The sequence below is a fragment of the Python bivittatus genome, unplaced genomic scaffold (genome assembly GCF_059951505.1).
Source record: "Python bivittatus isolate LINGU-HERP-01145 unplaced genomic scaffold, Pbiv_v1 ctg000960_np1212, whole genome shotgun sequence".
Taxonomy (NCBI): domain Eukaryota; kingdom Metazoa; phylum Chordata; class Lepidosauria; order Squamata; family Pythonidae; genus Python; species Python bivittatus.
Window position 1 is genome coordinate 16192054 of NW_028277124.1, and position 24792 is coordinate 16216845.

Sequence of the window (24792 nt, forward strand, 5' to 3'; positions counted from 1 at the left end):
ATTTGAGCCTGTCCCATTCGTGAACTGGAGATGAGGAGAAGACAATATTGTGGGGACACGGGGAGATTATGTTGCCAGAGCATGATTAGGCCAGGTTTGGGTGCCACCCCAGCATAATTTGTGACATTGGATATTAACAATTTTTCACTACTGGTTCTGACCAGATTAGTTTACACTGGTCCCTTGGATTCCCACCAAAGAAAAAGGGTCTTCTACAAAGTTCTGGAACATGCTCAGCCTCTCCTTTTAGGAAAGGAGTTGAGTCGAGGCCTTCTGAGGAGCTGAAATTAATGGTGAAGAGCTGAGTTTAACTGTGGCCATTTGCTCACTAATGATATATAACTTTTTCTAGTGCCATCCAATCATCCTTGGATGATGGAATGAGAATAGACTCCTTGGTGGTTGTGTGACGTTGGAAGACCCTATGAATCATCAGGGAAGAAACAGTTTGTGTTTATGGTTTAGGGCAGTGTTGTCCAAACTTGGCCACTTTAAGATAAGTGGACTTCAACTCCCAGAATTCCCCAGCCAGCCATGCTGGCTGGGGAATTCTGGGAGTTGAAGTCCACTCATCTTAAAGTGGCCAAGTTTGGACAACACTGGTTTAGGGTTATTGATAGCTGCTTTGAATGCCATTTAGGCAGAAAGGAAGGATGCAGATTTTAGAAATAAGAAAAAAAAAGTGAGCATGCTTGGTGTCCTGACAGCCTGAATTCTGCCAGATCTATAACATAGGACTCCACGCTGCCTTCTGATGTTGGTTTCCATTACGGTCAGCCTGTGAAGTTACCTGCCTCCAGCTGTGAGGAGAGCAAACCAAAGTGGGGTTCTGCACGTGAGAAGTTCCTTCCAAATCAGGACTTAAAAAAAAAAAAATTCTGCCCACTTGAAGGGAGATCAGGAAATGAGCTAGAAGTTTCTGAAAGAATATAGTCCTGATAGTTTCACACCTAGCATGGACATGATTTTAAAATGGCTGGAAGGAAAGCAGATGTGTTCAGTATATGGACCTCTCTATTAACAGTTTCCAAGTTCAAATTCCCAGGTAAAGGAGTGTTTTTTGAAAACCCAGAAAAATACAATTTTCAGTGAATTGATCTACCTGTTCTATTTGACCGATGGGATTCTTGGGGGAAATATAGATGATGTTGTTGTTATGAGCAGAGTTGAAAACTTGTGATGAGCTGTTTAAGCAGTGCTTCAGCCTCATTTTACTCCCAGTAGTTGTGTTGGTGCTGCAGCTCTTTGAATCCCCCCACGTATGCCTAAAGGCCATGACAGTTGCAGTCCAGCACACATTTAGAAGAAAGGAATATCAACAGCTCTCAGCTACGCTAGCCTTCCTATCCATAGGCAGTGTGTCTGAATACTGGTTGTTGGTGCATGAATACCAAAGGCAGAGGTATTACTTTTGTGTACAGAGGGTGGCTTCTCTGGAAGCAAAGCATTTAAATGACAAAGGTTCTGGGGTAAGCCAAGCCTTGAGCTGACCTAGAAGGTCTCATGTTGTTTTCCTGGGTGGAGATCATGATCAAAAATTACAGTCAAATCAGTTCCTTGTTCCACCAAACTCTGAATCAAAGCTACATTAAATTATCATAGAAAAATGGAGCTATAGTGAGGTACTTGGGGGCTTAATTGTTCATTTCCCAAACATAAAACTCTTTACCTTCCCAATCAACTGTTCCATTTTTTAACTTTGTCTTCCCTCATCTTCAGTACAGTTAATTTGAAGGCACTGAAGCCCAGCAGCAAAATTAATTAGGAGAGAAAACCATGGATAAATTTTGACCTTCCTCTTATAGATATTTTGTCACAGATTATGACAATACAACTCTGGATTTATGAAATGGTCTTCGAAGAATCCTACAACTGTACAAAGAATTTTTCAAAAGGGAAGGGACCAAAAAAAAAAAATCTACCCTATCTTTGAAGAACATTTGCCATGTTTGTTACTAACTTTTTTGCAGTGTACGTGTGTGGATAAGTTGCACTGAATTTCATGGTGAACCTCACTGTTTCTACCTGAGATACATTTAGGACCATTGAGATTAAAAGCCAGAATCCTTCCCTGTCTGATGGGAGACCTTTGATCAATGAATATGCTGTTCATCTCCCACTCCTATCAACCCCACCTGCCTTTGCAGAAGTACCAAACCAGTTTAGACAGGTTTGACGCATGAAGGTGATGGCAGGAGTTGAAATGTTTGCAATATTCTTCTCCCCTTCCCCAAATCATGGAGGAACTGCCATATTCATGTGGGTGTAAGAATACCTGGAAAGAGATGCTCTGGTCGTCTTTCCTTCCTCATCCTCTCCCATCTCTGCTCGGACTGCCGGAAGGTGTTGCTTGGTACAGCAAGTGAAGGTTGCTAGAAAACCCACGCGGAAGCGTTTGTTCATGAAGCAGTAGACAATCGGATTCACGCAGGCAGAGGTGTAAGAGAGCAAATGAATGAACGAGATGGGAGCTCCCGAAAGGAGGAGGTGAGCTGAGGTGGTGTCAAAGGCCCGCCAGGTGTTGACGCTGAAGATGGGAGTCCAGCAAATGAAGAACAAGATCACAATCACAATCAGCATTCGGATCACTAACTTCTTGGCCATCAAGTTAGCTGTGGATGAGCTGCTCCTTGGGCGGTCAATCTTCTGGCTGTTGCTGCAGGAGCTGGTGGCTGAAAGTTGGCGAAGGGGTATCTCTTGCTGTTTCTTGTTCTTCTTTAAGTAGTAGCCATCCCCATCTTCGTATCTGACACTGCTGCTGACACTAGTTTTCCTTTCTGCACGTGGAGAGCAGGAACAATGGCATTAACACTGATTAGCATTCAGAACAATTTGGCCTCTTGGCTTCCAACCCCAACCCGCCCTTCCTAGAACTTCCCTGCCTCCCTCACAACTGGGGTTAGCTAAAATGCCATTCTCTTGGGGTGAACTGAATGGATGATCCAGGAAAGCTTTTGTGTTAATCTTTAACAAGCCTTAGGACTCTTAAGCAAGGGCCTCTGTGAAGGGGAGGGGGAGGTAAAAAAAAAAAAAAAAAGTCCAGATGATGGCTGTGATTGTGCAATTAAAACCCTGCTCCTTGATCACATAGATGGCATGCAAAGCATGCAAAAATGGATGGGCCTTTGATCAGGTGGTGCGACTGCCATCCTGATGTTTTGGACATCCTGCTCTTAGGCTCCCCCCCCCCCGCAACAAACTGACATCTGTGCTCCATCTGGAAACTTTAACTCATCTCTCTTGTCCCAGCTGAAATATTAAAACTGCCCAGTCATTGGGAGATAGGTGGCATATAAATTTAATTGATGATGATGATGCAATGTCTCCTTGAGTCACACTCCATTCCTGGTAATTTCATGGACAGATCTGTATTCTTTCCTTGGAACAGTCTGGAAATGTTTTGACACTGCCTCCTTCCAGAATGGTTTTTCAACTACCAGTTAGCAGAGAGTCCTGAAATTTCCTTGTGATCTCTGGTCTAAATGCTAACTAGGTTTGATCCTGCCCTGCTTAGATTTTTTCAAATCAGTCAAGGCCAGCCAAGAGCAACTGGAATAGAAACACATGGTTAAAAGGGAACAAGAAGAATCTATTGCTTTTATTTTTAATGATTCAGTTATTGCTGTTTGAACATAGTTATAATGTCATTGGTAAGGTTTTGTCTCTGCGCATGCAAAGGAGTTTGAAAACCATACATATATCTAGCTAGATAATAGTGTATGTTAAGAATAAAAGCAATCATTCTTGCTTGTCAATGATTATTTTTTACTCTTGACAGTAAACTGGAAGCATCTGCAAGATTCCAATCTTAGCATTGATAAAAATATATATTTCACTTATCATGTTTGTACATGTCAAGCTATTAAGACAGAAAGAAAATGTACTGGTTCAGTCTTCAAGATTACCTCGAGAAAGTTTCCTGTGGCTCGCATCAAATTTTATCCCTCTATACAGCTCCAAGGAGATTAATCCATACGCTATCATCATTACAATCCCTGGGATAAGGAAAAGGATGAGGAGCTGGAAAATGTACCTGGAAAAGCCACAAGCAAGATTTAGATCAGTAGAAAAATCACATTTTCTTACCTGCCCTTCAGCAAAGCTGATTCTCAGCATTTTGTTCTGCCTCTACCACCACTGTACTATATATTTTTTTTAAAAAAATGAGTGTAGCAATTACTGTTCATAATGGGAAAGAAGATAATGGTAGGGATCTCAGATATTGCTTGTTAGATTTCAAAAAATCTGCTCTAAACTGAATCTGAATTTGAGACTGGATGGGGAATCATGACTGAACTTTCATAACATACCTCCATTTCACCACAGTTGATATTTGTTTTATGAGCTGGTCAAGTACATTTTCACTGTTTTCAAGTCTCTGGACTTGAAGACAGATAATAGTTTTAAAGAAATTGAAAGATGAACTAATAGGGCCAACTCACTGCAAATATAGCTTTAAACATGTGAAAAGTGAACGGTGTTGGTCAAAGTTTTCAATCACCTACAATGGTTGGGGGGATAACAATATTTCTTCCATCTTCAACATTACTGAGCCTTTAAAAGCACAAACTAAGACACCAGCTCCTTTTCTGAACCAGTTGGCAACTCAATCAATCTTATGCATGCAAGAGAGGAGATCTTGGACATGCAGTTTGCTTTCTAGACTTCAGGCTCCCAAAGCAATAGACAGGGAATATGTACCTCTGCAGTGTAAACTAACTAATGTTTCCCACAAATTAGAGCAATTTGACCCAGTTGCAGATAATGGGAGATTGATCATCATTGTCTTTCTCTAAGCTAACTTGAAATCACAATCAACGGGGAAACAGTCAAAAAAATCTAGAACCAGGTGGAGTTTAGGACAAAATTGGACTAAAGATACAAAGAAACACCCATATCAGTCTATCATGTAAATCAATGAAAAGGACACTAATTTGCATAGAGAAGACCCTTTTCTCTCCTCTTGGTTGAGATGGTGGGGCCCAGTCTAGGAAAGGATGTCCTCTCTTCTTGAGGTGAAAGACAAATAAGTTTAAAAGATAGTCCTCTGTCCTTTAAAAAAAAAAAAAAAAATCTGAGAGAGAGGGAAATGTTCTTGCTCCTGACTGATTGCTCAGTTTTTATTTCCTGGACTATGTGGGTCTTCAGACTGGCAAGTTTAGGTTTGATTGATCGATGCTTTTGTATCTGAATCTTTTGGGAATGAAATTTCTCTCCATTTCTTACAAGGCAACCATGTCCAGCCTGTGAATAATGACTTGATCCTGGGGTCGATAGTTGGGTTGACATATGGGAAGAATGTATCCATTGTCCATAGTAAGTAGGGAGGGTAATATGGACGCACCAACCGTTAGAACAAGAGAGGGATGAAAGAGACTCAATTGATTACTACATCTGCAACTTACCGTTCTATAATTTTAGAGTTAACCTTGTAATCAAGACAACAATTACTTTTGTATATATGATAACTGCAGCTAGACTTTTATATGCTCAAAGATGGAAAGACTCGACATTACCCACAATGGAAAAATGGATGGTGAAGCTGATGGGGTTAGCTGAGATGGCAAAATTGACAGCTTTGCTTAGAGAAAAAACATTGACTAATGCCAGTTGGAAGCCCCTTTTGGACTTTTTGCAGTAGACAGCAAAAATGAAATTATGATATATGGATTTGATGATTAGTTAAATTAATAGGTTATACAAAATATGTATGTTAAGCAGTTTTAGAGTAAGAGGTTATTCTATGATTTATCTACATCTGCTGTATAAGAAGTTGGAAGTTATTCTTTTTGTATTTTTTGTCTTTTCCTTTATTTTCCATCACTTGTGTATTTATAACTCTCTTGTTCTCTACTTTTCTCCTTGATTATTAGTTCTGCTTTTTATGCTTTTTATAACTTAATACAGTTAATTTTACAACTTAATACAGTTCTTATTTTAAAAAAAGACATCAATTACTATTGTAACTAGTTCCAATGGTACTTATTTTGTTCCACCGAAATAAGAAATCACTGAGCAAGAAATCACTGGGCTTTCCATAATTTGGTAGATTAAAATAAATGCCATTAAAAAAAAAACAAGGACCAATCGGTCCATTCTTACCAAGACTGCTCCATCACTTTGCTTGGCCAATGAATACGACACTTAGACGCAGTGCTGTTAGGAAGTGCAGAAGGGACCAGCTTGCTGTAAATTGGGTATGGCGTCATGATGGCAAAAGACAGACACCACGTGACGGCAATTACCTTCAAGGCATGGGATTTGGTCTGCCAGACCCGAGACTGCAGTGGTTTGCAAATGGCGCTGTATCTCTCAAGAGAGATTGCAACCAGGCTGAAAGTTGATACGCTCACTGAGACACCTAGGTGGGAGGGCAAGGTGGGTAGGAAAGAGAAGAGGAGAATTACTAGTCTCATTTTGATAACCAAGACAGAAGAAGCCAATGCAGCAGTTGATGTGTCCACCAACAGCCAGCCAGCCTTAGATAAATTTGGTGAATGAGCCACTCTGGTTTTATGGCATGGATAGGAACCTGTGGTAGAGCTCCAGATTCTGCTGCACTACAGTTCCCAACATCCTTTCCTGGGCTGGCTGAGGCTTCTGTGGCTGTAGTTTAGCAACATCCGGACTGTGGTAGGGTTTGTACTTTGTAATAGGCTCCAGAGCCACCACTGATGTCATGTTAGTATCTTCACCATGTTCCTCAAGGATAGAGCCTTTGCAGCGTTTGCGTTGAAATGCAATTTCAGAATGTTTCCTGGTATATACCGAGCCACGAGGAAGTATAAGGTAGTCATAGTTTACCAGTCCTCACAATGTAGCACAGGGGGGTTTCTATTTGTGAGGAATAGGAATTATACATCCTGGCAAAGAACCTTCAACATGGATATGAACTCAGATCAGTGAAGTCTATTTGCTCTCCATATTTCAGATATATGAAGAATTGTGTTTTCAATAAAAAAGGGTAAAAAGTCATATTTGAGTCATGGAGAGGATGGAAGTGGTGGGCCCTTCTTTTCTTCCAAGACGTGTTTTTTCTACAATTGCCAAGTGTAGCCTATAGTCCTCGTCTTCCTAACAACCTCCCATCCAAGTATTAACCAGGACTGATCTACTTAGCATTAAAGCCCAGGAAAGGTTGGTCAGTTGATATCTCCTGCTGAGACAAATAAAATGTAGGTTGTTCAACATCATACAAATCCATCCATCCATCCATCTCCATATGACTGTGGTGTTACAAACCCTTCACCTCTCCATCACTGCATGGGTATGATTAATTTTTATTCTATAAAATATGGGACTGTGTGCTAATATAGGAAGAATGTTGACTTCAAGTGTGTCAATTATGTGTGCAGCTATAGAATGCTACACAAGTTTTATGTTTGATATTTAGGTAACAAAGTATCACAAAAAAGTAGAAAACCACCATAGGAATCCAGGTGAGAAGAACATAAGACTTTGATATGTTTCCTCTTTCAGAGAGAAACAGGTGGTTACAAAGCCATAAAGAGAAATGTCTTCTCTTTGGTTTTTACCATATATGCAAAAGTCCTATGGAAGTAGAATTATATCTCCTATCACTCTTTTGATCGGGGGAAATTTGACATGTATATTCAATAAATTTGGTACTTTTTAAGTAGCACAAAAAAAAGTGAAGGAACCAATTATAGAGACCAAAGATTTTTTGATTAATCAGAAACAAACCTTAGTCATGGAAAATTTGGAAGTCTGCAGAGATACCTGCTTTGCTAATGGATCCCCTGAACATTCCTTTCATGGCTTGTGATCAACAGCAACTGGATCATTAATCTATTTTAGGAATGGAGCCCCTTATTTTTTTAAACAACTTCAGTCCTTTTCCTACAACAAATTTCTCTCCAAGGGAAAACAACAGTGCTTATTCATATAATGTGCTGATCAAAGCATTATATTTTCATTACCAACTTTGGGCACAGCTAGCTATAGATGTGAAGGGAATCAAAAGTGGATAGATGTTGACTTACAATTCCCAGGTTCTTAGGACACAAAGAGAATTGGAAACTCTAATGGCCAACAAAAAAGCCTTCCCAAAATAGTTTCAGCCGGTCCATTGTGATAGATTAGATAGCTTTGTAAACAGTTGAGGATGAAATAAGGAAGTTATATCTGAAATTGGGTATTCTTCCAAGGAAAACTGGTTTCTCATGTATCATAGGAAAGGGAACCTATTTGGTGGAGGAAGGGCTTAAACAGAGGTGGGCAACTTGGTGTTTTAGATTATAACTCCCATCAATGTTTTAAAAATTGGCACCTTGTGGCACACGGTTCAAAGGTAGCGAAGGATGGGTTGGATACAATGTCCAATTTACAGCAGAATGATATTCCCTTTCCCCCTCTCCAATAAGTACAGGTAGTCCTCACTTAACAACCATTTGTTTAATGATGGTTTGAAGTTACGACAGCCTTGGAAAAAGTGGTTTATGACCTGTACTTATGATTGTTGCAAACCATTGCACCCCCCCCGCAGTCACATGATCGTGATTTGCAACCTTTTTTACGATGGTCATTAAGCAAACCACTGCAGTCGTTAAGTGAATCATGTGGTTGTTAAGGGAATTATGTGTCCGTTAAGCGAAATGTGGTCATTAAGGGAATTCTGCAAAAAACATCCATTGGGGGAAGCTGGATTCGCTTAACAACCACGTGATTCACTTAATGACTGTTGTAAAAATGGTTGTGGGGAAGCAGAGAGTGAATTTTCATCGAGTCTTTAATAATAGGATAGATCAGCTATTTGGCTGATAATACCAAATTACATCCCCAGAATTTGTGGAAACTAATTCAGAAATCAAAGATAGCTGTAATGTCTTTTGAAGTTAATAGGTTAATGCAAAGACTATTCCAGCAAATCTCGTCCCTAAAACAAATAAGCAATCAACAACAGAAATTATTTCCTGAGATCTGTTGATTGGGATGCCTTCTTTTTCTCCCTACATACAGGAAAGATTCTTACAGAAAAGGGGGTTAAGAAAGAAGACTCCAGAGCTGAAGCAGGAAAACCAAGTCTAAACTAAACTAAGCTAAACTAAAACAGGAAAATTAAACAGACTATGCATTTATTATTGTCTCCATCAAATTATCACACATCACTTAGAAGTTTAATCTTGTTTCTTATTTCATTGTGGAATAATTTGTCTTTTCAAGTAATATCACCTCAAAAGAATAAGTAGAATAATGTCAGGTTTTACTGAAGACCCCCAAACCAGCCAGAAAGATGTCAGTTTGACAGAATTGATCAGATTCAATTATGGCTACAGTTCTGGATCACAGACAACGATAGTTAGGTTTACCCATGTTAAGATGTTATAGAGACAGATTAAGAATGGGATGAAAAATGGAAGATCTGCTCCTTCAATTCAAGGCTTTGAATTCAGCCTCACACTCCATCATTTTCCACATGAGGTTTTGGTCTTGTCTTTTGAATGTATGATTATGGGGTAGATAATGCTCTGCTGGGACCACTAGGTTATTGACAGATTATACACTGATGGCTCAGAGAGATCTATGACATCAAGTGTATTAAAACTCATCTGTCTGTTTTCAGGAACTGCCTGTCATTTGGTGAGTAGCTAACTGAACAAATCCTTTCAGTTCCTTGACATCAAAGGAATTTAAACTTAGCCATGCTGAATTTTTGAGATTTTTGAGGTATTAGTTTTGTTGACGAAATTGAATTTCCCCACCTTTCTCTTTGGAAAGTCTCTCCCCAACTAATTTACTGGGCTGAGGTCTTTGGATTGATAGAGGCAATTATAAATTTCATAAGATAGAAATGAATTAAAATATTTATTTGGTGGACTACTGAATTACTAGGGATATGGGATTGTTATATGCCAAGGATGGATAACTTTTTTGAAGGAAGGAGTACCAAGGACTGGACTATACTCTAAAAAAGTAGTAATAGCCATCACAAAGTCTACATTTGCTTTAATTAAAATTAATTAGATGCAGTTAGTATGATTACTGCCCATGTATTTTATAAGAATGGTTATAGCTGTATTGGCTTTCATTCTATTCAGAACCTCACTGATAGTAGCTGCCTATGATGAATTAATCGGATAATGCATCTCGGAACAAGGAAAGGGGAAACCAAGAATAATCAGGCAATAAAATTTGGAAAAAAATTCTAGACTTCCTATATGAATCCTTAAATTCTAAAGAAGCCAAGATTAATAAAAATGTAAACTAAATTAAAAACAGGAAAAGCTTTTTATTTTTTCTAATTCAGTTCAAATTTGTATCACCAAATCCAGTATCCAATTCAAGTGGAATGGCATCGAAGTGCAACGTAGCCACCTTTGAATACAGTTTCTCACTATGCACTATTCCATCATACCTAAGCTGAATTAAGGAAGATTCTAACGGTGTTGATGGAAGGTCAAAAAAGTCAAGATGGTGGTACAACAGGCAATCAAAGCTATATCCTCTTTTTATGTATGTGATGCATGTTAAAAAGGTGCAGGGCTTTGATCACACAGTTGCATCATGATTCTTTTGATTCTCCCCAATTGCAGATGCTCCTGGAATGTTCTGTAATGAACCTGTTAGTGGGTGTGGCCACTTCAGACAATCAAGAACTATTGTTTAGCTAAACTGTTGTCAACTCTTGTCTCATTGGGGTAAATAAGTTATGTTTAGAATGCTGAACTTATAGTGCTTGCACACAGATCTTGAATGTGTAATTTGTTGGAACAAAGTAAGTGAATGAACCTTGACATTTAGGGGACAGAGAGAGAGAGAATTGGAAACAAGGAATGTGTTACCAAAGTTCCTGATCATCTGGTTCATTAAAGGATGACGTTATTCCTGATTTATGGTACAGAAAAAGCTGAGATTAAGATACCACTTTTTCATATGAATGCTCTAGAAAAGTTAGTAAATGGCCTTCAACATTAAATGAAGTTTTAATATAACCTTTTTATAAGAAAGGAAGTGCATCATGACATCATCATGCAGATGACACAAATTGTGTTGTGTTGACATGATGGGAGGCATGACATCACTTTCCCTGACTGCTGATGCTTGTAAACAGGTGGCCTGACTAACCTCTATAACTTTTTGATGCAGGTTTGCAAAATTCTGTATCTAGCAGAACATTAGAATGCCTTTCAAAGAAGGAATCTTGTAGAGATTCATTATGATTATTCTAGGTTTATAACCAGCAATTGTCCCTGAAAAGACTGATATATTTCTTTGGGAAACTTTTTTTTAACTTCCTTTTCTTTGAGGTTAAGGCACCATCTCTGTATAATTTCACATTTTTTGTCTATGTAGGGCTCTCTTAAAATGAGTTATCTAGAAAATCACCAGACTAATATTTATTCAAAGGCTTAACAAAATTAGATAACCATCATCAAATCAAATATTACACAATCCAGATGTCCAATATCTAATAACAGATGCCTAGAACATATTGACATTCATTTTTCTTGTTCTCAGATGTGAGATAAAAGTTTATAAAAATTCCCCTAATTTATGTTTTGATTAATGAGCAAAAATTTGTCTCTTACATTACTGTCATAAGAGATACCATTTTTCTTTCCAGTGTCATTAATTAAAGAAAAAAGTTTTGTTTAGCAAATATAGATGTAGGAAAAAGTATAATTTACCATGTTGACATACCACATTCGAAGACATAAAATTTAAATGACAGTCAAAGTGTTGAGGCCGAGAACATGCCATTTGTGACTATAACTCTTAGAAATTATATATCTCCTCCTATATTATAAATTCTAAAAAGTTTTGATGCTGAAGTAAATGCCATATTGATATATTCCCTTGAAATGCCTTTATGATGGTAATCATCAAGAAAAAAAAAGTCTTTTGTTGTTCTTTGGATTTTATATCTGCAATTAATTCTAAGTTGTTGACTGTCATTTTTATGCCCCACTGATTCATTGATTGTATCATCAAAAGTATTTCCCATTTTTTTGAAAATGGACTTTGCCTTTTGGTTTTTATTACAGTTTTTCAGGAACATGGGATCCTCGTGTACAGTACAGATACAATATACATTTTTTAATTTCAGGTACAACTTTTTCCCAGAAAGTGATTCCATCTATTTTTTTTCTTACATTGATGAAACATATTCTCTTTATAATAAGCTCAGACAGCAACTATTTAGAAATCCTACATGTTACATGTTGATGCACAATACAAAGAAAAAATCCCTTAATTTTTCAGTCTTTCTAGTAGGAATGGCACTTTCAACTTTATATTGTAGAATATAAAGTTAACTCATGAGAATGCCGTTTTTCAAATCAGTCTCCTGATGTTGAACATATTCGTGGAGTGTAGAAGACCGTGGTGAGATCTGAGCCTTGCTTATTTTGACTTACATGGGTCTGCAAGTTTGACTATGTTTGAAAAGAAAATCAGTGTTCATTCCTTGCCTAAGATAAATGCATTTCCTCACTTCCAATCAGGAAAGATAAAAATTAAACAGGGACCTTAAAAATTAGGCCATAACTACAGAGGCATATCTGTTAATGCGGAAGCCTTCATATACAAAATCTGTTTACGTTTATATGACTCTATTGCAATGTCTTTAATCTTATGCCACAGTCACATGCAACTGAAACACCTTTAAGTTTATTACCCTTGCAATCCTAGAAACATAAACTGAGCTAATATTCAGAATAAAACAAGTGCAGTTGAATTGTATGAATTTTTTGAATGGAAAAAATAAAACGTATTTTCAGTTTGAGTAGGTCTTTCATGGTTTAAGAAAGACCCCTTATTAGGCATCAATCAAACTTCCACTCTCCTGCACAGATTCTTCAAAACTGAATATTAGCTGAAATCAAAACATCTTCCAAGCCTATAACAGAAGATTGCTGTCCCAGTAGCTTAATATGAAATAACTATATTTAAGCCAAAATGAAAGGCATTAAGAGCCAGGGCACTGATAGTCAACTGATTCATCAGGCATAAGGCCTTTTTCTGTGGCTCTTCTCCTCCCAGTAAAAAGACACTGGCCACAATTTCAAGCGAGAGATTCCACAATCAACTGTCCCATGCCTCTTTTATTTCTTATATGGAAAAAGAAAAAGGAGGAATCTAGAAATGCTCTGACTCCATTCCCATGCTGTAACATTTTAACGTCTGATAGCACCCATCTTCCGGATCAGCCTGCTTGACTGAAAGGGGAGCAAGTTCTGCAAATCCATCAGGGGCAAAAAAGTCAAGATGGCAACCACAGCCATGTGATGAGCGACTATTTTTCTACACTTAGACACTGCCTGGAGAGGAATATAGCCATGCGAAGGTTATGTCTTGAGTTTTAAAGGGACCAGAAACATGAAGACTGTGGTGGGCTGTAGAAATCGATCCTTTCTTCTTCCATTATGATTAAGATTTTGATACTTTTCTTTCTAAATGACTCAGTGGAGTTTACTTTGATCTTTAAGGATCGTAAATACCTTAAAGCAAAAGAACAGATTCAAAATAACATAAAACTCAAACTCATTGTTTGGAAAAAAAAAAAAACTCTGGCAAGTAATGAGTTCAGCATTGTGGTTAATTTGGTTCTTATTGGTGCCTTTGCTGCAAGTATATTTGCATATAACTTATTGTGTACATTTATTGTGGAAATGAGCAAGTGTTGTTGTTGTAGTTTAAAGTTCATTGCCATCACATCATATGCCCATGTACTCAAAAATGAACATTTGCTTTGAGTAAGCATGAACTGGCTCTCTTCTTAAATCAAAGCATGCCCATTAATTTACTTTGATCATGCATGAAGACTTCTGGAAAATATATTCCATATTTTATTGATTCATTTTGTTAAATCGGTCCTGTCCTTTTCCACACTAGACTACAATGGGACACAACCAGATACTGTTCAGTTACAATGAAAAATATATTGTGGACTCCTTAGTGCTCTCTGAGCTTGGTTGTTTGCTTGTAGATGTGTGTTCTGGTCTTTTTGTTTCCTTCTTAGCTTTCTTACTGTCTCTTTTGAATGTTGGGTAAATAGGTGAATGTTCATACAACTTTAATCTTGAGGGCTGTAGTTTAGCATAAAACATGTGTTAGACCTTCTCAAGGTGTACCTGAATTCTCAGTGTCATTAAGACATAAGAAAGGAGAGTGTTATTGAGTGTGAAGATGTGATCTTTTCCCCACCTGTTGCTAATGCTGTTGCAGTTTACTGGCTAAAAATCCTGCTTCTTCCAAAGGCACTGATTTTTAAGAAGCATTGGAAAACAGAAAGCAATCTTGTTCAGATGTGGTCGACTTCCAATATGAGATATTGGACTAATAAAAAAATTGCGCCAGGTTTGTGCTTCACTTCCAAGCTTCCTTGCAGCCTCTGTTGACCATTATTGAGAACTAGGTTGGTGGGGTACACTGAATTTGAAAGGTAGGCTTCACGAAGCTTCTTATCTTGGTGAGAAGGTTAAGCTAGCATCTGGCAATTAAGCTGAGATAGGTTAGAATTCTTAGAATCTAAGCTAGAATCAAGGCAGGAAGCTGAGATATTTCAGTGTTTGTAACTGTATCATGAGGAACGCACACCATTTGCTTTTGAAAGAAACTCAACTTTTCCAGCACTGTTTGAGAAGCTTGCCTGTGAATTCCTCCCCTCCCATTAGCTTACAGATTTGTAATTAAACATATATTATAAAGAAGATTATAAGCGCATTATAAGTCTCTGGCACAAAGAAACCGACCTCTAAAAAGCTCTGAATCTGAAAAACCTCCTGTTGCTTGAAAAAGTAGAAATCTGGAGCTGGTAAGACTGCTTGGAGCTAAACTTCACTTTGCCTAGTAGAATATTCCAATTTTGTCTAGGAAATGAATAGGTTGAAGGAATATCTGCTGAATTTGGGGCTGTCATTGATTTTACTAGGGTAAAACACCATTTGTTGCTCATTCTAACTAAGCAGTCTTTCTTTCTGCAAAAGCCCTCTACTTTTCTGCTTGTCAGGTATCAAATTATGTAGCCAGTTCCTCCCTGTTATTTTTTTTTAATCTGAGTGGTGCTTCACAGCATGTCCACCTGCTATTTATTAGTTACATTTCTTTGGTGCCCTTTTGCTGAGGAGCTCAAAATGCCACTGTCGCTTCAACACGACTGTGAAGCAAATTAGGTTGGGGGAGAACGACAGACAAGCATCAAAAGTCTCTTGCCTTCCATATTCCAAAACCCCACAGGCTGTCAAAATAATGTGCAACTCACATTAAAAAGGGATGGGGCTTTGACTGCATGGGCATGGCCAAAATCCTGGCACTTTTGAACCCCTGCCCACAGAATAGGCAAATTTACTCAATGTCCCAGATACACTGATAGTTCCTCCATTGTAACAGAAGAAGCTGATTCTTTCCTCCAAACCACACAGACAAACAAGACAAGTGTAACTGGGCTCCAGATTAACTCAGCTTAATCTCTAGGAACAGTGCCCAGTAACATCTGGAGAATTCCCAGATTCCCTATTCGTGAGACATTGCTCAGGAGGACCAAATGTCCTAATCTAATATGCTTCTCCCAGGAGTGATCTTTGGAAAGATTCTAAAGAGGGTATGAAGAAGATAGACCTCCTTCTGCTCTCCATCAGAACGTAACTGCTCCTGAACCTGGAGGGGTCACTGAATGATCGTATCAAAAAGCTATTGGAGGTCCTGAACTTTCTGAATTTGTGTTATTTCTCCTTTTAAAGTCATCTAAGCTTTCAGTGACCTTCATTACATTTGTTGTTGCAATTTTTATATGTCCATTATGGATATGTAGATCTCAAAGGGAAGACTTCCTTAGGTCTACCCTGAAAATGGCCACCAATTTGAGGGACCGAAGTTTTAGCTTAATAAGAATAAGGAAAATAAAACTTTAGCTCTAGTTTTTGCCTTTCTCAGATGTATAACCTCCTCTCTCTCCATTATGGTGATGATCTGACAGGAAGCAGATTGCTGAGCAGAACTTCTTATTCTTAGTTATCAGCTTGAGGAGAGACCCCAAATATATAGGCAGGAAACAGATAGCAATTGGATTGAACAAAGGCCTTGGAGTTTAATGAACATATGAAAAGCACATTGAGAACTGCTGGTATTGCTACCTTGAAGTATTCTGGACAGACAGTGGACAAATTGTCCCCGTAGTACAAAAAGTGTTTGAAGCTATGGTGGTCACACAGCTGCTTGATGGTGCTTTAGTGTGCTCCCTTAAAGATTATAGACCTTTAGAGATTGTTCAGTTTAAATTCTTACAGTACCGGCTGTCTCTAATGGCACTGTGTGTTTAAAAACAGGATTGGTGACACTAGAGGCCAGAATATGAAGATACTGTTTTAATCTAAAATCAGTTAAAGCTGATTTTTCTCACCAGCTGTGCTAACCTTATTTATTCTGAGAGGTAGTTTGAAAGACAGATGAGGACAGCTCTAATGGAAAAATTCTGTCTTTGACATCCCCCCCCCCCCCCCCCGGGAAATGTATGGCTTTTTTAAGTTTAAAGAAAGCAAGGAAGTGATTAAGGACAAGTTCGGGGTCTCAGTTTAGCAAAGAGACTTCAGTGCAGCTCCAGAAATTCTCTCTTATTGGGAGCCTTTTCCTTCCAGAGTTAATGCTTTGCTGGTGGTGATTTTAGCAGGTGGTTATTTGCAGCATGCACAGCCCTGCTGCCCATTTGATGGAGAGCTGAGACAGACAGTGCAATTATTTTTGAGACAAAGAAATGCAATGTCTATCATATGGAATGTTGGGCATATACAAAAATTGGGATGGGGTCCATACCGTTATATAGCTCCTGAGTCATCAGAAAACTGAAATCGTTTATAAGGTGGCCAACATTTGTGTGGCAACCATGCAAGAAGGCATCTTGTCAATCTCTTGGAGGGGCTGGATCTCTGAGGCAGTTTATTTAGCTTTGAGCAGAGGAAAGGTTGCTGAATCTTGTAGGTCTCTGTCCTACAATGGTTATATTAATCCTACCCCTACATTTTAAATTCTTTTATATTGTTTGTTATTGGGCTATGAAATAGTGGATGTTTCACAGGCAAAAATGTATGCCTGATGTGTTTAAGACAGAGTCAAAAGATATAATAAAACTGGTGATCATCAGCATATGGATCCACTAAATCAATCCTCATTCTATCAGACCGAATTGTATAAATATAAGAGCTGTATTTACACCACACTTTTAATACACAAGCAGATGCATTTTCTACAACTTGCAGACTAGATTTGGGTTAACTTTCTGACATTTGCTGGGTGAACTCAGCCCTGTTGGCTAAGTTTGGGGTCTAGTATATTGTGCAAATTCAGGAAATCAGATAATTCAGTAATCAGGCTAAATGTACCACACAGCCAATAACGTGACCCTGATTTTTTTAATCTCTGATGGAAGTATAATAGAAGGAAGTATATAGCCCATAATTTTACCTTTACTTTTTAGCAGTATGCCTGATAGTGCAATCCTACTTAAAAGTAAGTAACTCTGATTAAATTCACAACTCATATGGGATTGTAACCCAGATTACTTGGATAGGATGTACAAGGTTACTTAGATAGGATTTGACGGATTAACAAAAATTATGCCCAATACATCTGTGGGCAGTAAAAACAAGAACAAAAACCAAATATTGGCAGTTGGTAGAATATTTTAAAAACAATAAAATATTATGTTGCAACAGTTATTTATTTGCCAATGACTTAATTTATGGTCAGTTCAATAATGTAAATGGACAGCTGGCTAGCTCAATCCAATGTGTGTTAGCACAGAAGCAACCCCATTTTGGTTCACGGATTCACACTTAAGGATTCCAGCTGGGCAATGCAGTGTTGTATTGTATGTTATGTTCTGAAGAAAGTCACCCTTACATTCAACACATTAATTTTCATCTATGTGCATATAGTATTGAAGCCAAACCAAGCTGGCAAATAAATAAAACGAAATCAAAATCAAGTTTCTGGAAATGGAAGATGCAACAAGCTGATGGACTCCGTAGACAAGATAAATGGCAAATTTCTATTGTCCTTCCTCCGTACTTCCCTTCCTGATTAATCTGTTTGCATACCTGTTTAGTCTGTCTCCTGTTCTAGTTCATTAGATCTTTCTTTCCAAAGGGGGAGGGGGGGGGGGAAGCAAGGTAACTTAAATGAGAAACGTTGAAGATCATCTACAGTTTTTAAATAATATATATTCTACTCTTGTCCTGCATTACAATAATCTTTCTCACACTTTCTCAGCCCTTTCCAGATTACTTTCTCCTAATAAGTAAGAAAATAAATCCACAGATTAAAGATACAATGCTTCCTGCATTCCAGGGCTGCCAAATTGTTTGATGGTTAAAAATCCTACATTCCCCACCCACTCCAGGCCCATCACCAAGAAACTAACTTACAATGATGATCTTAATAATAAAATATTTCTCAGAATGTGCAGAATTCCTTTCCTGTCTGGAAAGCCCCATTGGAAGAATGCAATTGCAGTCATGTTGGCTGTGGGAAAAATAGTCTAACATTTGCCAACTGACATAGCAAAGTTCCAAGCTTTACTCTTACCTAGCAGGTAATACTTTTGAAAGGAGTTGGAAGGGAGAAAGGAGAGGAAAAAGTGTTATTGATTTTGGAACTAGGAGTAAATTTGAAACCTGAAAGTTTGCAACAATTCTGTAAAGTTTTGTTGGCTTAATTATGGTATTACTGTGCATGGTTTTGGAGAAATAGGTTCCCAGACACAGTGTACAGTAATAAAAATTCAACAGCAATAGAAACAACAATTTTGCTATCACATGTGGGCTGAAAACATCTGGATGACCCCTAGATGGTAGGAAAACAATAGAAAACTAACTCTAGTGATTATCCAGATGTTTGTGGCCCAGATCTGGTAACCTTAAACAAGGGCAACTTTTTCTTCTGAAGATAAATGCTTCAGTGCAATTGTATTTGAAAACTCACAAATGCTCAATAAACATGTCAGTTAGAAATATTTATGGTTTTCCATTTCTAAGTTTTGTCCAGTGACAGCTCTACCTAAAGCTATGTATGAGGCTTAGAATAAAAAAAAAACACCAAATGAGTTGACAGATCAGGTGAGGGACAACCTGATTTTAGGTTTGTCTGCTTGTAAGTAAGTTCCACTGAGTTGAATGGGATTTACTCCTAGGTAACATATATATCAACAGCTTGGCTCACCCATGTGCAGCACTCCATACCAAGTCTAGTAATAATAGCATTTCCAGCGTGTCTGTGTTTCAAAGGGCAAAATCCACCCGTAGAGAACTGGATAAGGTATTCAAGGCCATCCAGCCTAAATCTCTGAATTACTGCCTCAGTGCTCTTGAACAGCTTGACTAGTTTTCTAAATAGGATATTTGGGCCAATAACAACAGACAAGGTACAACACAGGATTGGAAGTGTTGCAATCTTGGTTTTTTTTTTTTTTTTATGCAAGTATCTAAATTAGTGTTAACTAGGTAACTTCCAGATGTGTGGACTTCAACTCCCAGATTCTCTCAATGGCCATACTGACTGGGGAATTCTGGGAGTTGACCTGGAAGTGCACATTTTCAACTATTGCCCAGGTTGGGAAATACTGATATACATTACAGGTAATGATGTAATTTTCCAACCATGTTCCAGGGAACCTCAGAGTCCTTTGGAAACTTCTCAGAAGGTCAGTTAGGACATTAGTGGTGTTCTTCTCTGCCATGCGCAGTTATGTGAGTGTATAGGAAGCACAGAAAGGTGTTCTTGGGGTGTAGAGTTAGAGTGTTAGACCAGGGTATGAGAGACATAGCTTGAAATTCCCCATCAGCCACAAATCTTTCTTTCAAATAACTGATGACCTACTTCTCAGGGTTGCTCTGGAGGAAAATGAGAGATAGCTGTGCACTTTCCTTTGGGTTTGCTAGAAGAAAAGCCCATAGAAAGGGAACAGAATACATAAAGAATTGCCTGGTCCCTCTTGGACATGTGAGTAGTCTGTTACAAGACGGGCACGTTTATTTAGCCAACAAGTCAAGATGGACAGTTGCGGAGTGGAACGTGATTCCTAAAGAGGCAAGAACAATTCTGCAGACTCACCCATGAAGTAGCTGGCAATTTTGCAGAGGGTGCTGCCAAAAATGAAATCCTGTAAGAGGTTGGGGATAAGGGTGAAGGGCATACAGAAGAAGCACAGCATGAGGTCGCTGATGGCCAGTGACAGCAGGAATAAGTTGGTGACTGTCCTTATCCTTTTGTTTCTGATCAGCACCGTGATAACCAGGGTATTTCCCAGGACGCTGAGTAAAAAAATCAGGGAATATAGGAGGATCCGAACTGTCTGGTCCAACTCTGCAAGCCAAAGTGAACAATAATCAGATTCAAAAGCAGCATCATGGAAAATCGCAAGATGCATGTGGTCATGCCAGCGGGTGGTAGCCTTTCCTTTCTATGCAGGGGATGATGTGCGTGGCGGATATGGCATCCAGTATTTCTGCTTTTTATCTGAAGAGGGGTAGTTTTTCTCACTGAGACACGAAAGCTGGAAAGGAACTGGTGGGGCAAGCAATGCCCCCACCACGGGTAGCTTGCTTTATGCCCCCTTAAGAGTGGGATTCCTACAATTACTTGAAGGAACGGGACTTCTCACATCCTTACCTCCACCCCCACCCCCTTTTTTTTCCTGTGGCCAGCTCAGTCCATCTGCCATATGTCGTCTTCTCTCCAAGCCCATGAGCAACATCCTCCTTCACTATGCCTGGAACAACACCCTTGGCAGTAATGGGTACTGAGCATGGGCTTGCCAGGGGCTCAAAACAGAATGATGTGAGAGGGACAGATGACATTTGCAGGGGAGAAGTCATAAGCAGGAGGAAAGATGGTCAACTTATCCGACTGATTTCTCCCCAGTTAGATCCTAAGCACACGTATGCCAGTCAGCTCAAGGCCAGTGATGCGAAAAACAGGGAAGCATGGTAAACGGAGGAAGGACTAACCCTGTTCCTTGCTTGATGCTTCTCTCCTGCAAATTTCTCCCTTCCTTCCATTTTGCAAAGATTGAAAATTTCATATTTGCTCTCAGTTTTGTACCTTTGCCCCAAAGGTTGAGAAACTGTGATTAAAGTTAGTAGAACTGGAGGATATCTTAATTCTGGTAAAGCCAATGACAGAAGGGACAGTAATCTTATATGGAGTCTAGTGCAAACCCCAGATCGTCTCTGGTTGCTTTCATTACCCTCTAAAAAGTAGTTTGATCAGCCTATGTGCTCCTTTGCTTGCTTCTCATTTTCTTTGTAACACCCCCTATGTTTTCTTTCAAGGGGTTGGTCTGCTAGGCTCCTAAAACGTTATTCCTGCTTATTGCACCATGATACTGCTAAGTTATAAAGTTTTAATTTTTTTCTAGTTCTGTGATTCCATTAGACAGCAGGAGACTAATACATAATTGCATGTTTTAACACGCGTGGTTAATTCGTCCTATATACCCTTTATAGTAACTGCAGTAGCCCTCGGACTGTTTATTTGAATGTTTTCACTTAATTCTCTTGAACCTTTTCAGTCCTGCAGTGCAACTTTTAACATTTCTAGTACCACCAGTAATTATAATTTGAAAATAAAAACACATTTCTTCTTTTTCCCTTTCTTGATCAACAAATGTCACTTTTCACACAGCCTGACTTAAAATGCTTCACAAACTGTTTACTTTAGATTAGCTACCGGTACATTCCTTCTTATTTTTAAAATAGCACCCACCTTTAAAAGGCCGAGAAGAGTGGTTCATGCAGAAAATGGTATAATTTTCTAAGCCGAGTTCGCACAGGAGGGCGGAAATATTGGAGCTGAGGTCGATCAGGCTGTCATTAAAGATATCCATCCTTCATTCTCCTGAGGTGGGTTTCTATGCCAGGCTGCATAATTTGGCCACTAAGGATCCATTCTTGCAAAGGAGACTTTGGCAAAAATCTGCAGTGGGGTGTTTTCACCCAGATGGTCAGTTGTCCAAGAGAGCTGTTCTGCAGCCACCCATATGGAATGATAAGTCCCAAGTATTCTATGGAGCATGGGAATGACTGTTCCTAGTAAGACCTGAGAAATCTGGATACTGCAGAAAGCAATGCATGTGTGCACAGCAGAACTCTTTTTCCTGCCTCCTAGACCCACCCCTTCCCTATTATTGACTGTGGCTGCTGTGGGGATCATAACCATACTGGAGAATGATTACAGAATTAACCCCTTCCACCATTGCTCTTGGTCGCCTCACATTTTCTCAAGCCGGTTGCATCCACGAGGCAATCAGTCAAGTACAATTTGAAGAGCCACAAATCAGATTTTGACAGCTGCTTTCAAGACAGGTTTCATCAGAAGTGGTCCCCAGAGTTCAGCTGGACTTTAAGATGCGCATAAAACAACAGCTTGAGGCAATAGTGTTCCCTGAGGGTTTTAAAAAGTACTGTTCCTTTTATCTGCTGTCCGTTTCTCTTACACATGCAGACACGCACACCTTTTTAGGCTTCTCAACTGGGAAAATGTTTCTTTATTGAAAACGTGTCTAAACTACCCTTTATCCAAAGGCAGCATGCAATAGACATGTAAGTACAATAGAAGCAATTTTTGTAACAGTCGTAGCTCTCAGTGCAAATTGCAGGCGGGCAGAGAGAGCATTGGTTTTCTAAAATGCCAGCGTTCAGAGAAATTCCTGACACTGGAAAGATTACAATACTAGTGTCAGCTCTGTCTTTTCAAAGAAAGCACCCAGAACTGAGTGCCACTGCAGAAAAAGCCCCCTCTGTAGCATACACGTAGTTCAAACTGTTAAGAACAGCACGTCCTGAAGATTATGGTTTTACAATAACAGAAATACACATAATTTTAAAGCATTAGTTGTAGGAATTCTCAATTATTCTCTGGGTTTTGTTAAAGAATGTAAGGTGCATACATTAAGTCTAGCTATTTCAGTGCAAGGATCTTACTGATCCAACTGAAATCATTCGATTTGCGACCTAAGCAGAAGTTGGCAAGCCAAGGAAGGTTGCCATCAGAGGCAAAGAAAGGGACGTATGCTGAATCTTTTTTTTCCCTTTCTGTCATTTTCTTCTCAAATTCACTGTATCTTCCTGGTGGTAATGAGTGGGAACACCCTTTCCTCATCATTCCACCCTCTCGTCTGCATTTCAGGAGTGAAAAAACAGACAGGAGATCACACCATCATCACCCTATAATGTATTCCTTGGAAATGCTCCTCATAGTACATACAGACTATAAAACATTCTCATTCAGGCTGAAAAGCTAGACAAGGGGAGAAATTACATTTTTGTAGGCATCTCTTTCTATAGAAAGTTCTTTGCACATGGAAAACTGAACCATGTGTTAAATTACTGTACATGCACTTATTTATTAACTCATTGACTGCATTTAATTTCTTGAATAGGATTCTTCTTGGGAACCCTTGAAGATATGATCTTAACTTCCCATGGGAAGATGTCTGGAATTCTGCAGGCTCCATTTACCTGACTTAGAGTCAGCCTTTCCTTTAAGAACTCAAGGTGGTGTAGATATATAGCTTGGCTATAAAAAAGATGGGACTTCTAGCTTCCTCAGAGACCCACAAAGTGCCTAACTAGCACTTCCAATTTTCTCCCATAACAACCATCCTGTGAGGTAGGTTGGACTGAGAAACAGAGTGATTGGCCAAAAGTCTTCCCATGAACTTCTGTAGCTGAGGGAGACCTAGTACCTGGGTCTCCTAGTCTAATGCTACACATTCTAGTAGTAGTTGTTGTTCTTCATGATGGTCTCTGACAGAATTCTGCCAGTTAACAAAATAATTGAACAGTTTCTGTTTCAGGTAATATAAACTACAAACATAAATCACTGAGGTAATTGAGGTGTGTTGAGTTTTATGAGCAGTATAATGAAACTTTGCCACTTTCAAGGAAACAAAATCATACTGGTTTGGCCAGAATAGCTGTGCATAAAATAAGTGAGAATGTATTATATATCAGTAATGGCTCCTTTATCTTGTCCTGTAAATTTACAAGCGTTTGCATCGAATGCAGATCAACCCCACTGTTACTAGGGGGTAAAGTAAAATCTCTTCCTTCAAATTGATCTTGATTCCTGATAATTGCAAAGACATATCCTTATTCTTGGAAACAGTATGGAAGTGGTTTCACACTGTTGCTTTCTGGAATTTTCCTACAGCCCTGGGATTTCTTAGTTGTCTCCCATCCATACTAACCAAGTCTGACTCTGCTTACCTTCTGAGTCCAGACAAGATTGGCTAGATGGGAGCAAGCAACAAAACTTGATTTAGTCTCCTTGGAGAACCGGTTATATGTTTTCCCCATCATTCTGGTCCATCAACTAGCAATGGCCTTCTTCTCCCAGCTCCCCTTTCTCACTATTGGATAGAGAAAGAAGAAGGAAAGCCGACATGCCAGCTTGCAACCAACATCCTACCTTCTCCTAAATATCTACCCTTTTGTACAAATGTAGTTCTATTAGTGAGAGTTCAGGGAGTCATACTGATGGTGCCTGGAAGTTGGGTTGGTGAGGAGAATACAAAGGTGCAGTGGAGACTGAGGGGTTCTATGATGAATAACGGTGTGGGGAGAGCTTTTTGAGAAGGTAATTTGATCCAGGGCAGACCGTCCCATGAGTGACAGCAAACTATTTGGCTTAGATAGCAGGGTTCATTCTCATAACTCCCTAACCAGGCTCAAACATTCCCTGGTAATCATGTTTATATGATATGCTCTCGTAATGTCTTTCTCTCATCCCCAGCCGTGCACTGAGGTAGCTTAAAGGGGTCTTTACCTGTTCCAGTTT

At 39.0% G+C, this 24792-nt stretch overlaps 1 protein-coding gene across 1 annotated transcript; it reads right to left on the reverse strand.

Moving 5' to 3' along the window:
* Positions 1–550: 550 nt before the first annotated feature.
* CCKAR (cholecystokinin A receptor) lies at positions 551–22090 on the reverse strand. Its single transcript, XM_007426858.3, has 5 exons — positions 21718–22090; positions 20065–20316; positions 6103–6361; positions 3906–4033; positions 551–2777 (listed from the first exon to the last, which is right to left on the reverse strand). Exons 1-5 carry the CDS (start codon positions 21836–21838, stop codon positions 2236–2238), a joined length of 1302 nt encoding a protein of 433 aa, XP_007426920.1. The 5' UTR covers positions 21839–22090; the 3' UTR covers positions 551–2235.
* Between the last annotated feature and the right edge of the window lie 2702 nt (positions 22091–24792).

Excerpts from the sequence above, each read along its gene's own strand:
- CCKAR (XM_007426858.3), bottom strand. The coding sequence starts at position 21,838 with ATGGATATCTTTAATGACAGCCTGATCGACCTCAGCTCCAATATTTCC. Across the intron at positions 6,362-20,064 it reads AATTGCCAGCTACTTCATGG|GTGTCTCAGTGAGCGTATCA; the intron begins GTGAGTCTGCAG and ends CCTCCCACCTAG. Across the intron at positions 4,034-6,102 it reads AAAGTGATGGAGCAGTCTTG|GTACATTTTCCAGCTCCTCA; the intron begins GTAAGAATGGAC and ends TGGCTTTTCCAG.